The sequence below is a fragment of the Candoia aspera genome, chromosome 1 (assembly GCF_035149785.1).
Source record: "Candoia aspera isolate rCanAsp1 chromosome 1, rCanAsp1.hap2, whole genome shotgun sequence".
In the NCBI taxonomy this organism is placed as follows: domain Eukaryota; kingdom Metazoa; phylum Chordata; class Lepidosauria; order Squamata; family Boidae; genus Candoia; species Candoia aspera.
In genome coordinates this window covers 333,591,068-333,606,330 of record NC_086153.1, presented here as the reverse complement: position 1 = coordinate 333,606,330, position 15,263 = coordinate 333,591,068, and the positions used below count along the sequence as shown (strand labels likewise).

Genomic DNA, 15,263 nt, shown 5'->3' with positions numbered 1-15,263 from the left:
TTTTCTTTACAGTTGGAGGGCAAAACTAAATCCAGCTGTGATGTAGTACAAATTCATTTATCCATTGTTACGGCAAAAGTGTCTGTCGACATCCATGAGTTTTGGTGTGATTATTTGCACCCAAACCATATTCTAAACCATATTATGTGTTAAGATGATACACTTCTCCAGAGTAAGTAATAAATCAGCAAGAAAGCAGTTGAATTCTCCGAGAAATGAAGTATCTGGGTAATTCATCTATGATACTCGGACGTGTTGCGGTACATTTGTTTCTCAGATATCCAAACTGCAAGGAAACGATCCTTACTTGCTTTCCCCAATCTGGTGCCTTCTTGAGGTGCTGGACTGCAACTTCCATCATTCTCCAGCCAGCAGTCAGGCCATTATTTTGGGAAGGCTGCCTTCAAATGTAACACCTCGAGTTTGTCCTGATGGCTTTAAGGCCACGTTGGTGCTCCCAAGTTGAACTCATCTTCCTCTGGTTCTTACTAGCAGACTGTTCGACCACAAAAAGTCTGCAGCCAGGGCAAAATCAGGAAAAAGGGTTGCCCTGGTTTTCGGTCTGCCACCATCAGTGTTTCCCTTTGAAACTGCTTGTATTGGGAAGTATGGATTATTCCACAGAGGTCCTTGAGCCTTATGATGTCATGCAAGTCTGTTTTTGACTGTCTCCCTGTGTATTGTCACTCACTGTGTAATACATGTGTGTACATTTCGATTATGGCCAGTATGAAGAACGGAACCACTCTTCGGTTACTAGCTCCCCTTCAGCAGAGCGGAGGAAATATGCGTGTCAGTGATTTTTATCAAAAGGCTTATTCGATATCCACATATTAGTTCGTAGGGCTATAAACTTTATAGCTTGCTTTCCTGCTAGACAAAGGATTCTCAACATGCCCTTATCTCCTCCACCCTTCATTTTTCAGAGACCTGTTTTCTCAGCAATGCACTAATGTTTTTTCTGTAGATAGACAAAAAAATAATCATTGAATAAGTTTTTTAAAAGGCCTACTTAAAAAAAAGCTTAAAAATGGTTTGTAACTATGATTGCAGGCTACTTTAAGTTGGATGACTGAAAGTGCTTCTGTGCAGTCATCCTTTGAAATCCCTTTGGGAGGTGGGTCTCTGATTGTGTATAAAATCTGGTGTTTATTAAAATGTCACCAACTGAAGGGAAAGTTCAGTTGAAATTCTTGGAGCCTGATGCAAATTCTAGCATTTGCAAATTAATCTTGGTGGTACCAAGAGACAAACTTCCAATAGTGTCATCAACTGCTCATGCCATACTATACAATAATAAATGTATCAGAAACTGTATTATTCAGTGTTTCACCATCGCTTTCCTTCCTTCCTATTTGTAAATAGCAAGTGAATAAAGGCAGCAAAGTTGTCTTTAAGCAAGTTTTTTTTTTTTTTTTTTTTGGTGACATGAGAGAATGGAGACCCACAACTAAGTTTAAATTGCAGAGGGCAGAATATGTTTTGTACACAGGAGAGTCCTGGGTGAAGACTAGACATCTGCAGAAAGACGACCAGGAAAGCAGTGGCAGAGTTGTGGACAGCGAACACTGACAGTGCTCAGCGTGATGGACCAAGGATCTGACTTGGCCTAGAATAGCTGCTTCTGTTCTTGAAACTATCTTAGAATCAGTAGGTTGGAATTCATACACCCGGTAGCTACTTCTGTGAAGCTCAACCACTTGTTTGTTGTGATTCCCAGATTTTCTTGATTTTGTAAGATCTATAGGAAGCCACTGTTAAGAGACGTACGGTTTGCTGTAGGCAACCACTGGTTTCCCCAGTCTGATTTCAGGGATGGTCATTTTTGACAAGGAATGCTGGTAAAGAGAGATGCATCCTCTGGCATGTAGTATGTTAAAACCTAAACCACACAAACAATACCCTGACGAAAGAATAGGAAGCACGTTGGAGCAGAAACAACTGGCAACTGTCAGATGACCCTAGAGTTTCGTTTAGGAAGCAACATCACAAACGTGTGAACAAGCATCCAGTTACGAGGTTGCACTACCTCCGCGCTCATGTTCTGGAACAACATGGTGGACTAGGCTAAAATGGGATGCAGTCGTCATAGAAGCCATCACACTGCGGGATAATATGGTTTATTTGCTTAGGCATCGCACATTAAGCGAGCACAGCAATTCGTTTTTTTGTTAAGCTGAGTTTAGGGTTGAACATTTGGGTGAGTCCTGCCTGGGTGTCACACACAGTAGTTATTCATGAGTGGGCGGGCTGTCCGCTCATGGGTAACGAGTAGGAAGGAACCGACTCTTCATTTTTGAATCCTGAGGGATTAGGGGAAGAGGAGGAGGATGCTCATTGGCTGGAACTCATGCCATGCTCACAGGCTTCCTGGCAGCATCTGTTTCTCAACCGTGGCAGCTTGAAGATGGGTGAACTTCAACTCCCAGAGTTCCCCAGCCAGCATGGCTGGCTGGGGAACTCTGGGAGTTGAAGTCCACCCATCTTCAAGCTGCCAAGGTTGAGAAACACTGTTCTAGAGACTAGAAACTTTCTTCCTGTTGCATTATAGCACTCTTTCCTTTTCCAAAATAAGTCGCCGAAAACCACTTTACTTCCACTCTTCCTCTCAAGACAAAACTTCTGTACTTTAAACCAAAACACAAGGAAACGTTTTTGCGGAATTTATTTTTAAGGTTTTTTTTAATTTTTTAATTTTTGGTTTTTCAGGTTTTTTTTTTCTTTTTTCTTTTTTTTTTTTAAAAAGCCCTAACTTCTATGGCTTCAAAGAAGCTTCAAGAGAAACTTATACACCGTAACCTGTGTACACTTTTTTTTTTTTTAAAGCAGTAACTAAACTTGCAATGCCACAGTCTCTCTTCTGCTTTGGAGCTACACCAGTACAAATCTCATTTCTGTTCAGGCTTGAAATTACTTTTCTTTTGTTACACAATTAAAAAAACAAAACCACCACACAATTAAGCCTGCAGGATTCATTTGGATGCGTATCAGACAACATGGGCCAAAACTTCCACCTGGTAAGACCAGAGTGCTGGGAGGGCCAACTACAACCCTCGCTGATGTGTTTTGTTTTCCGTCACTTTAGTTGTCCCTTAAAACTTTGTCACATTTTTTAAAAAAAAGGAAAATAAAAGAATAATCCACATTGCAACTGGTAGTCCAAGCACACTCATGCACTCTTTACATAAACATTTTTTAATTTTTTTAAAAAATTGTTTTACACACCTTCCTGGGACTGGAATTTTTTTTTTCCCAGCACATTGCTTAAGGCTGCATTCTTCTCTCTCTCTGCATTGTTTGGGAAACAAACACTGCACAAACCTAAGCAGTCCTATTTTAATGGAAGTTGCCCAAACCAAGGATTTTTCCTAGGACCTCCACTCCTGTGTCCTTTTGATTCTGTTTAGCGTGGCAGAGGCACTGCTGTTACAGTTTACAAACTAAGACCAATAAAGTGAGATAATATTCTGAATTTTAGTCCCTGCTTTCCTTTTTTTCTACTTCAAATGGCCACAAAAACATTCATTCAAAGAGGGCAAATAAATTCTTATCCACCTTGAAAAGCACAAAGAATTAAGTGCCAGCTTTTGCAATAAATGGTTGCGTTGGGAGGATCTGCACCCACTGCGTTCCCTTCAGAGTCATCCGCAGGACTGGTATCAGTTATGCAACCCTGAAAGCAGGGGATTAGAATCTTAAAACCCACATTTTGGGTGGGGGAGAGGTTTAACTCTAGTTCTAGAAAGTGAACAACTTCAAGGCTATTAGGTGAGGAGGCAGTAACCCTCTCATAATTAGGAGGGGTGAATGAAGTCCAATAGACATGATTTAGCACTAATGATGAGGTGCGTGGCAAATTTTAAAGATGCACTCCTTTGGTCTGTAGCACCACCCACCCACCCAAGAGTGCTCTTCAGTTTAGCAAAGACCAACGTACTCCCCCCTCCCCACCTGCCACCATTTCCTGACATCCTGAGTGCCGTAATTACAACACAGGAGTGAAAGACAAATATTTTGGAGCAACATAGGGCCACTTGTCCTATCCCTTGGTATAAAAATATATATAAAGAAATAATGAAGCTGCACCGCCATTGTCACAATGCTGAAACAGCTCGGACACGTGTAGCCTTGATGGCTGCAGAGCAGCTGTTTGTTTTGACCTGGCCAGTTGGAGGACCGAAAGGGACCAGGGTGTATGTAAATCCAGGAGTTATGCAGTCAACAGACATCGTATGGGCTGCAGTAGTAACCAGGCACATCTTTGTCTCGTTCAGTGGGAGGCTGGGGCAGGCGTATAAGCTAGTGATGAAATACGAAGGGGCAAGCGTGCTCCCCCCACCATATGAAAACCAGAAGCAGGCCTTACTCTAAACCCATCTCCTTCCCTAGCAAAGTAGATTTTGGCTTGGCTTGGGTGTTTTTTCGTAACAGACCTGCTAAACCTTTTGCTCGTCTCCACCCTACTAACAGTCATACCGACATTTCTGCAGGAGCTGATTAAGTTGGCCATCACCCAACTGGGAAGCTGGAAGTGCAGGTGGCTGATGGAGTTTTGAGAAAGAACAGACGAAAACAACAGAGTGGATTGTCCTTACATGATACTTCATCAGACGGCCTCCTCTCTCCACCCAAATAGAAGCTTGTGTAACTCTTGCCACCTATTTATTTCGAATAAAATTGGCAAGTGCCTCCGATGGCCCAGGTGCTGCGAGGGCCACCGTATGGAACGATCTCACCTAGTGATCCTGTCCACTTTGGTCATGAAAGGTCCCCTTCTTCTCCACGGTTCTCTAACAACGGACGTTGGCTTTGGGGTTATGTTTGGCAGGCTGCCGTTCCTGAGATCCAAGACTTTTGCCCTTATTCTCCCCCACCTGGGAGTGGGTAGGTCTTATTTAACATTAAAAAAAAATAAATCTAAAATTGGATCATTTTCAAGACACAGATGTTGCTGGTATTGCTACAAAAAAAAAGTGCACTGAGAAATGAGGAAGTGTAATTATTTCCCGACCCCTGCACGATGCATCTATTTTGCCTCTCGTGTTTATTTGGGGAACGGGGGCAAAGCTTCCTTAAGGGATGTCACCAATGAAGAATTTGGCAGGGCTGGGGAAATTCAACCGAAAGAGGGCAACAGGCAGACTTGGCGAGGGGGGGGGGGGAACCTCTTTAAAAATCAATGCAAAACAAAACAAAAAAAGAAAGACGGTTTGTATGGCTACAACAGGAAGGGTGTAGGGGTGGGGAGATCCTCCGCGGCACGAGGGCCAAAAATGCAATTTCTAAATTAACTTAAGAGAGACTGAAGCAAACGACAGAGAAAAAGAAACACGGGCAGGCGCTGTTCTCAAAATCATCACTTTGCTTCTTCTAAAGGTAAACAAGTAGAATTGATTCCCATTTTCTGTTTTTGTTCCAAAAGCTATTTGAGGGGCTCCAAAGAGGGGTGGAGGATGAATAAACTGACAAATGGGGGAGGGGGGGAACCGCTGCATAAATATTAATGCTTTTTTTCCTCTATGGACCAGGAGGAAGAGGAGGAGGACACTTGAGCAAGAAGTCCAACGTGCTTTTCTTTTTCTGCCAGTGCCCACCCCACCCCTCCATTGGCATCTCCTGGGAGGAAGGGAAAAGAAAAAAAAAATGGATGGGGGAAGCCCCCCACGTGCCTGCTAGGAAAGTCAAAGCCGCTTGCGTCTCTACCCGCCAACGAAACTGGAGCGGGAGAGCAGGTGGGGAAGCCACTCCCCCCCCATTCAACCAAGATCCATTATCCTTGGCCAGGAAGGGAAAGGAGGGTGGGGGAAATGCAGTCCCAATAGGATCCTGGCTTCCACCAACAGGGATATTTCACTTGTGGCGCTGGATGGTTTTCCTCTTCCTCCTCTTAAAGAAACAGCAGCACCTACAGAGAAAGGATATCCAAATTACGTCGTTACCATTTAAACGAAAGGAGCCGACATTTTCAGTTCACAAAAGGCTGAGGTGAAGATGGCTGCAGGTACGTGGAGAGGGAAAACCCAAGTTATAGGAGATGGAAGGCCAGAGGAAGTCCAGTTTTCATGGAGCCTTTGGCTCTATCAGACCTCAGAAGGACAGCTAACCCTCAAGTCAGTAATTCACACAACAAGAGTATTAGTTGACCAGGGGAAGGTAGCTTAGCCCCAGATCAGACTGGGATACAAGCAAACATCTTGTGGGATACAAGCAAACAATTGGCTGGGGCAGTGAACTTAGCTTGGGACCGAGTGATCAGTCCCCGCTCATTAAAATGGAGCCTATGAGGAGTCTGCTACTAATCTGAGACCTTGAGATAACTGAGAATGTGGGCTCTTAACGGATAATGGAGAATGTGGCTACCTGAGCAATTTTAGGTCAAAGTATTTCAGGTAATAGGTGATGGACAAGCTGCTCTCTGCTGGCAGTCAAGGGAGGCAAGGCTGGTAAGATGGAGCAGGCCTTTGGGGAAGCTTCACCATGTTCCCCAGTTACGAATGACGCAAAGTTAAGCATGAAGCTACTACATCTGCTGTATCCAAACCAGGGCTGCCAGCAGGCTGCCTTAATCACAAGGCAGCCCCAAACACACCATGCTCTCTATTATCTCCCATTTTATAGTGTTTCATCTGAGCCCCAGAGGCTCCGAGCCGAACTAGGCCAGGTCGAGCTACTCACTTCGTGTCGTCTGCCACCTCAACCTCGGCAGGCGCAGTGATAGGGGCGTTTGAGTGGCCGGCAGTGGGGTCATCCGTGTTCAACTCCCCATTGGTGGAACTCATGACCTAAAAGAGAGCAAGCAGGTGAGCAGCCAAGGACATCCGGCACGTCTCCAGGTAGAACCTGCTCAGCATATTTGCCTCTGCAGCAGCATCACAAGCGGGGGAATGACTGGAGAGACAAGGCAGGCCTCAAACACACTGGCCTCACTCTACTACTGTATAAATCAAAACTTTGCTCCACTTCTTGTCTTGTTCGGCTCCCTGCAGAAAGTGGCCGAAGGAAGGGAGGGGTCTGCTTGCATCCTCTTAAGGTTCCAGCCAGGCTCTCAAAGAAAACGAGGCAAACTTTCAGATGTGATGTGAAATTCCATCCAATAGAAACCTGCCTCCAAATGAAAACTAAACTCTCTTTGGATCCACAGTATCTGGTTACAGAAGAAAAAAAAATCTAAAACAAAGGAGTACATTCTTGGGTGAGGTTGAGCATCTTCATCAAGTGGGCAGGGAGATCCTAAAATTTTGAAAAGCTGCAGTGGTATCTGGGCTAAAGCTGGTTCCCTGCACAATGTCATTTCACATTCAGGGAGATTCAGAAATGATGGTTCTTTCCTGAACAGATGGCTCCCCTCATCCCTGGCCCAAACCAAGGTTTTACCTCACAGTTGCACCAATGCAAAGCAGTTGCACCCTCTACTGGGCTTGCAGACCCAGTTCAATGCTTGGTTTCAAATGCTGGCTTAGGAGGGTGGACACTCTTGCATTAGCAATGGCTGGTGCTGGTCACAGATGTGCGTACAATGGGAGAGCAATGCACACAAGAGCTTGGGGGAGGCAGAGATGGAAGGGCGAGGCAGGGATAAAGACACAGAAAAGACAGAAGCTTCTTTCCACAGGCTAGGACTTTAAGGAACATACTTAGCCATGAGAGCTAGAAATCAAGCACAGATACGATTAGGTAAATTTCCTATCCCATGTTGGAAGAATTATACAAATGCTGCATTTAAAGTTCATCCACTGTAGGAGTTTATTGCTAGTCTTCATCAACTACTTTAATTTTGTCAGGCTTTCCTTACTATTTCTATTATCATTATTATTTTAATGTGTCTAGACCTCAGGGAGGCAGAACAGCCCTGCGAAGCAAGTTTATCAACTGGAAAGTGCACCTGAATACGAGGGAGGATTCCTGCACCCAGCATGGTGGCCACTGTTCTTTCCCCTGTTGCCCAAATATTTAACTACCTGTTGCTGGTATTGTTTGCCAAAAAGCTTTACTGAAGAGACATAAGGCATACATTAAACCTCACTATAAACAAACCTTGGATATTAATGTGCAGATTAGATTAAAACAAATATTATATTCAGTAGCCCAGATGGGATTCTCACAGCCTCCTGGCCTAGGCCTCTGTGCAGATTTCTGGCTCAGCAAAACCCAAATGAAACCAGAGTGTGATGAACATCTGCAAATCCAGGAATTTGGGGGGGGTTTCATTGTCCTGGTGCAGATTTTCCAAAAGCAGACAGGTAGGCCTTGCACAGCAATGGCAGGCAAAGTGGAGGAACACGGAGGAATGCATACTGGTGTGTTTTCTATAAATACGTATAAACATTTTTCTAGATATTCTTATGGTGGAACTAGCATCTTCTCCTGCACTGAAGTGGCAGACACACATATGCACACACACAGAGCAAAAACATAGGAACACATCTCCTCTTTAAGCATGGTTTCTATTCCCACCTATATTTACCAAGATTTTGATAATGGATTATCTTCACTTCTACAATGTCTTTTGAGGCAGACTGAGTATGGCTTTAACATTTTCTTCTTAAGTTTACAAATATGCTTATATATTTAGACTCCCAAGTTGTTGATAGTTTCTCCCCCCACCTTTCCTTTTTTTTTGTTCATACCATTAAAAGTTTAAAGCTCCCCTCCCAAGGCCAATCTGTAAGAGACCTGATTTCTTACAAGAATCATTACGAAGAGAGGAATTTTCTTTGCTCTTGTCACACATCCTTTGGCAGCCAAGCAGAATGAACAATGGGGAAGAAGGAAAACTATGCATTTCACGGTGCCCAAGGCCCTAGCGCCATCAAAACAGGACTTAAAAGCAAATCGGTGCAACGGTGGCTGGACACACGGAGGGTCAAGGGGAAAAGCTTGGAACACTTCCACTGCATGGATGGGGTCCGACAGCAGCTGCTGGGTCGCCCACTCCGCCGCCCACCTCCCACCCCGTCCCTCTCATGTACCTGAACGGAACCCCCAAGCCTGCTGGCTGCCAAGGGGGTTCCTAGAGTGTCCTCAGCAGGCTGCTGGCCAGCCTGGGGATCCCAAAACTCCGTCCCCTCGGGTGACTGCTAATGACGGAGGCAGGAAACAAAGGGGAAAATCATAGTAATAATAATTTTAAAAAAACATGGGGGAAGGGAAACAGAAAGAAGTGGGATTTTCAGGGCAAAGGAAAGGGGAACAGAGGGGAAGAAAGGGGGGAAAATCAACATGCAAAAGCAAAAAGAATATAAAACAGGCTAGAATGCAAATCGATAAAGCATCCCTAAAAAGTAACCAGCATTGCCAAAAAGAGACAGGCACGATCCATATCGGAGTGCCGACTCTGTTCCCTACTCAGTTCAGAACCTCTGAGTTGGCAAGCAAGGGCATGTTCGCCCACACATGCCACAGCTTCTAAAATCTGTGGTTTCTCGATGCATTTCCGTAAATATTCAATGTCCAAAAGCATCACAGGTGTATTTTCCATCCCTCCCTCCCTCCCTCCCACATACACTTTGTTTACAACGGCTGCATTTGCACAACACACATCAGCTGCTACTTGAGGGGGAATTCCTTCGGTGTGCCAGCAGCGAGCAACTGTAGATGTCCCTGCAAACAAGAAGCCGCCCCTCAGCTGCCATGTAGTTGAGGGGGTCATTCAGCAATCCCCTCCCTTCAAATCCAGGGTGTTCCAATCAGGATCTGAACCACAGCACCAGCCAGGGAGGGTTACCCGCCACACTTTTCTACCTATGTTTGTCCCAAGAGGCAGCCATAGGGAGAAGTATACAGTGCGTAAAAAGGAAAATAGGTAGAGACACCTGGTCCTTACAGAACCGTTTTTGTTAAAGCTTCCTATCTCAAACCCATAGGTTTTTTTTTAAAAAGATCTCTGTCACTGTTCCAAGCCACTTTTTTCAGAACAGAAGAACCTAAGGACTGCCCTGCTGCGTCGGGCCAAGCCCCATCTTAGCCCAGCGTTTTGTTTGGCCACAAAAGCCCACCAGATACACCTGCAGCACCTACAAAGGGGCAACTGAGACACGCTACACGAACACTGCTGCCCTGTGCCTGGGATTTACTGCCCCCAGACCAGACGCAGCCTGGAGTCTCCAGGTCAACAGCTCTTGATGGACCGTGAATTTACCCAATCCCCTTCTAAAGCCATCCAAGTTAATAACCACCACGTTTTATGATAATGAACTCCACATGTTAATGACATGCTATGTGAGGAAAAACCTCCTTTTGCCCGTTTTAAAACCCTTTCCAACCACTTCTTTGTCTAGCGCAGTGTTTCTCAGCCTTTGCAACTTTAAAGTGTGTGGACTTCAACTCCCAGAATTCCCCAGCCAGCTTTGGGAGGTGAAGTCCACACACCTTAAAGTTGCAAAGGCTGAGAAACACTGGTGTAGCGTTTTGAGAGTGAGAGAAATTCCTTTTTCTTTAGGCCATGCATGATTTTAGACATCTCAACCCTATCTCATTTTTTCTAAGCAAAAAGGTCCCGAATGTTTTGGCTTTGCTCATAAGAAAGGTGTTCAAGACCCCCAAACATTTGGTTGCCTTCTTCCACACTTTGTCCCACTCCATTATATCTTTTGCAATGACTAGAAGTGTACATGTTTCCAAATGCAGATGAACCATAGATATATACAAGGACACTGCAATGTTACCAGCTTTGTTTTCAATCATTTCCTAATGATCCCTAGCACTGAATTTGCCTTTTTCATAGTTACTACGCACTGAGTTTACACCTTCATTTAACTCTCCATTATGACTCCAAGACTTTGTCTTGGTTAGTTACAGATGCTCATCCCGCATCACTGTATACATGAAGTTAGTTTTTTTTTTTTTTTTTTCCCAATGTGCATCACTTTACATTTACTTAAACTGAACCACTGGCAGACTGTTCACCCAATTCAGACAGACCCTTCTGGAACACCTCACAATGAAAGAGTTTACCACTCTGAATAGCATGCTACCATCTGCAAATCTGGTCAGCACACTGCTTATTCCTACATCACGATAATCTATGAACAAGTTTAAAAAGCCAATTCCAACAGAGACTTTTTTCTTATTCCCCTCAGATAAAGAAAAGGTCCCATTCATTCCTATGTTCTGCTCTCTGATTTTGGACCAGTTAACAATCCATTAAATTTACTAAAGAACCTCTGATGAGAAACTATGTCAAAAGATTTTTGAAAATCCAAATATATAATATGGCCAGGATCACCTTCTCCACTTACCAGTTGATACTCTCAAAAACTCAAAATGGCTGGTGAGCCAAGATGTAGCCTTGCAGAATCCAAGCTGACTGTCTATTATCAGGACTTCTTCCTCTATGTGCTTAATTTTTATTTTTTAAAATATCTACCGTGCAATTAGACTACAATAACATGCTCTGCCTCCAAAGACAGCTGGGAGGTTACAGTTAGAATAAAATGGATTAAAATGGATTATCAGATGTGGCAGTGCTGCAGTGGCTCCTACTTTGCTTTGGGTCCAATTCAAAGTGACAGTGGGCAACACCACTGAAGCTGTATATGGTTTGGCATCCAAGCACCTACAAGACAGTTTATCCTGACGTACAGGTAGTCCTTGTTTAGTGACAACTGGGACTGGCAACTTGGTTGTTAAGCAAAGCGGTTGCTAATTGAAACAGCAACTGTGATTACAATCTTACTTCAGCTTTCCTTTGCTTTACAGACCTGCAAAGGTTGTAAATGCAAGGACTGGTTGTAAAGTTACTTTTTCATCTCTGTTGTAACTGCAAACAGTCACTCAATGAGGCAGTTGCTAAACAAGGACTACCTGTAATGGTCTATGGGAATGTCCTTGAGAGACAGGCGGAGCAGCCACCGACTAAGCAACCAATGGTCAGACAAGAGGGTGTGGCAAACGTCTCAGAAGGGACCCTCCCTAGTTTCTTAGACTGTAAAGGCGAGGGGGGAGAGATGTACTTTCAGACCTGCAAGATTCTGTTACTGTAACCTTACAAGAAAGGTAGTGTTAATATTCATGGTTGACGGGTAGATAGACCCAGACTTGGCTCTAGCCCATAAGAACTTAAGGGAAGAAATATGGAGGGTTCCTACTCAACAGGAAATGTGGGGATGGGAGCTTAGCATCTTCTTAGTGTCTGCCTCCCCCTCCAAAATATCTTGCCTTCTGCGACACGGAATGGCTCCACCCTCCTGGATTTTAGAAAGATCTTAATACTTTCTGAATTCTGCAGAGCATTTTGGTATTGAAGCTTCAACTGCCATAGTTTAAAAACTAAACTAACCAATTTGTTTATTTTTGCAAACATATATGCCACTCAATTCCAGAAAGGCTCCGGGTGTTTTGCACTTCCCCATATACATGAAGTAAATGAACTGTACTTGGATACCTCTAGGTCCCCCTAGAAAAATCGTTCCTCTGTACTGGCCTGAGAATGAATACACCCACTGGAGTATGCCCATCTAATGCTACTACTTTGGGAGCTGAACTGGCTCCCATAGGCTTCTGGATGCAATTCAAGGTGCTGGTTATCCCCTAATGATAACATAGCATAGCTTTCATAGCATAGGCCTGGGTTATTTGTGGGACCATCTGCCTCTAAGCATCTCCCAAGAGATTTGACAGGGTGGGAAGCTGGTTCAGGTGGAACCCTTCTATTAAACTATGTCACCTAATGGGACCCAGCAAGTATTTCTTCTCTGACATGGTGCTTGCACTTCTCCAGATTTGGAGCCCCCAACCTTGCTGGTCTTTTCAAAGGCACCGAAGACCTGGTTCTTCCCTTGAGCACTGGGCCAGGGTGTTATGTAAGCCTGCGTTTAAGGGGTTGATCGGGTAGACATATGAATGTAGTCAAGCCCTGATCTGTTGCTAGTTTTTGTTTTATATCTTTGTTATTTTATCCCAGGGTCTCTCAACCAGGGTTCCGCGAGAAGTTACTAGGAGTTCCCTGGGAGATCACGATTTGTTAAAAAAATTATTTCAAATTCGGGCAACTTCACATCAAAGAGGTAAGTTTCATTCTTTATTTTTAGTTTAAGAACACTGTTATTGCATATAGACAGGCCTACACATGAAACGAATATAACGATTTTGTAATTTCTGGCCTATATTTGAGCCTGAATGTGCAGGGGGTCCCCGAGGCCTGAAAAGTATTTCAAGGGTTCCTCCAGGGTCAAAAGGTTGAGAAAGGTTGTTTTAACCTGATGTTAGCCATCCAGAGTTGTATTTGTGAGTTGGGCAGCCATATACACTGAATCTATAAATAAAATAAAGGATCTATTTAAAAGATGTCTGACTCTTTTATGATGCCATGCACCAGGAGCCCATTCACATTTTGGATCAAATGGAACTTTTCTCTTTTGAATAGGTTTGGCTTGTCCCAAAATGTTCTCCAGTCCTCAGAAATCTAAGCCCTCTACAATTATTAGAAAGATTTAAAGTAGACAAAAGAATTCATGGCTCTGAATATGGTAAGACTGAATATGAGACAGAATTGTGTACAAATGATTAACATGTAATTGCTAAAATGTATAAACTTTTATTTACATTTGAAACAGAATAAGAACAAGTGAAATAATGTACGATAAAGTGGGCTAAAAGTTTTGGTTATAATATTCAGATGAAACAATGGGAAAATATGTGGCTGAAAGGACTGAAATTTATACTTTTATAACCTTAAAGAGAATTTTTATAAGATGATGTACCATTAGTATACTGTATGTCACCAGAGAAATTGTCTAAAATATATAAAGGGACTTTAAAATTATGTTGGAAATGTGAACAACAAGAAGCAACATTTTATCATGTTTGATGGACATGTAAAAAAGCTAGAAAATTCTGGATTCAAGTATATACACTGATTCAGAGGATTTTAAAGATGAATATACAATTGAAACCAGATTTTCCTTTTGGGATTGATGGACAAACAGTAGGAAAAAGTAATGGAACCATGTTTTTGTACATGGTAACTGCAGCAAGATTACTGTATGCACAAAGATGGAAAGATTTGGCACTACCCACAATGAAGGAATTGTTGGTGAAGATGATGGAACTTGCTGAGATGGCTAAATTGATTTATTTTATCAGAGAAAAGACAATATCTACATTTATTGATGACTGGAAACCCCTTACAGATGTTTTGTGTAACACAGAAAAAAATGAACTTATGATTTATGGTTTTGATGATATATTATAGAAAGATTATAGGATAAATTACACTTTAAGATTATAGGATAGATTACAGGATAGATTATAGAAAGAAGAGAGTTAAGTTGTGACTATAGAGTAAGAGGCAAATTTATAATTGTACTTATAACTGCTGTAAAGAAGATCGGAAGCTACTTCTTTGTATCTTTTTTCTTTCTTTTCTATTTATTTATTTTATTTATTTGCCCAATATATATATGCACCTATCTCGCACAGCAAGCAACTCTGGGTGGCGTAAACGAAGTTAAAAACAGTCAATAAATACATTAAAAGCTATAAAAACCAAGCTATTTTTCTTTAACTTTTTTTCCTTTCTTGCACTTTTAGCCTTCTCTTTGATTTCTTTTCCTTTTCCTTTTCTTACTTTATATTAGTCTGTATTAGTTTTTATTTTCCTTTTTTAAAATCTTTAATAAATATATATATAACTATATATCTGTATATCAAGAAATCTAAGACCTCTGCCTGGCACCACTGCAAAACCACGCATTGAGACCTTGAGCACTACCTGCCTATCTGGCCAAGCAATTCTGTTTGTGTGCTCTGAATGCCAATACTTCTCCTCCAGGATCCTGTATGACATCCTGGTTACATTCACATGACACACTTAATCAAGTAGATAAGCAAGATATCCCAATCAGTACTGGGATGAGAGAGGGGCAGTTTTAGTTCAAAACAGCATTTGGCTAATTGTGGACTAAACTATATTCTGCCTACCAGCCATGCTGTGCAAATGCTAAATTCAATAAATTCTGAGGCAGTGTCTAAGCCCAGCCCAGTAAGTCCTCCAAGAAAAGGAGTTGGTGATATAGAGTGGCCAAAAAAACAGCAAGGTTCTCCTATAATTACTGTCCCTTGGAAGTCATAGAAGCAGCTTTCCAAAGCACTGAACCTCTGAAATGAACAAGCCATGTACACACTGCTGTCTGCCTGGCCAGGGGTGAAGGGATCTTGACATAATCAAGTCTCCTAGCCAAGAGCCACACCCAGGACTAGAAGAATTGAGCGGGGACTCCCTATTCCCAAAATGGTGGCTCAGACACTGTCACTGTGATTATAGC

At 42.8% G+C, this 15,263-nt stretch overlaps 1 protein-coding gene across 2 annotated transcripts in view; it reads right to left on the bottom strand.

Annotated features, from left to right (window-relative positions):
* Positions 1-3,947: 3,947 nt before the first annotated feature.
* Positions 3,948-15,263, bottom strand: part of CSNK1G2 (casein kinase 1 gamma 2) — a 68,735-nt gene continuing 57,419 nt past the window's right edge. For both annotated transcript variants that reach the window (XM_063290771.1, XM_063290770.1), the window contains 2 exons: positions 6,676-6,782; positions 3,948-5,905 (listed from right to left, as the gene is read on the bottom strand). In XM_063290771.1, the coding sequence (XP_063146841.1) occupies positions 5,851-5,905; positions 6,676-6,782 (162 nt within the window). In that variant the 3' untranslated portion in view covers positions 3,948-5,850. The remainder of the gene's footprint in view (positions 5,906-6,675; positions 6,783-15,263) is intronic.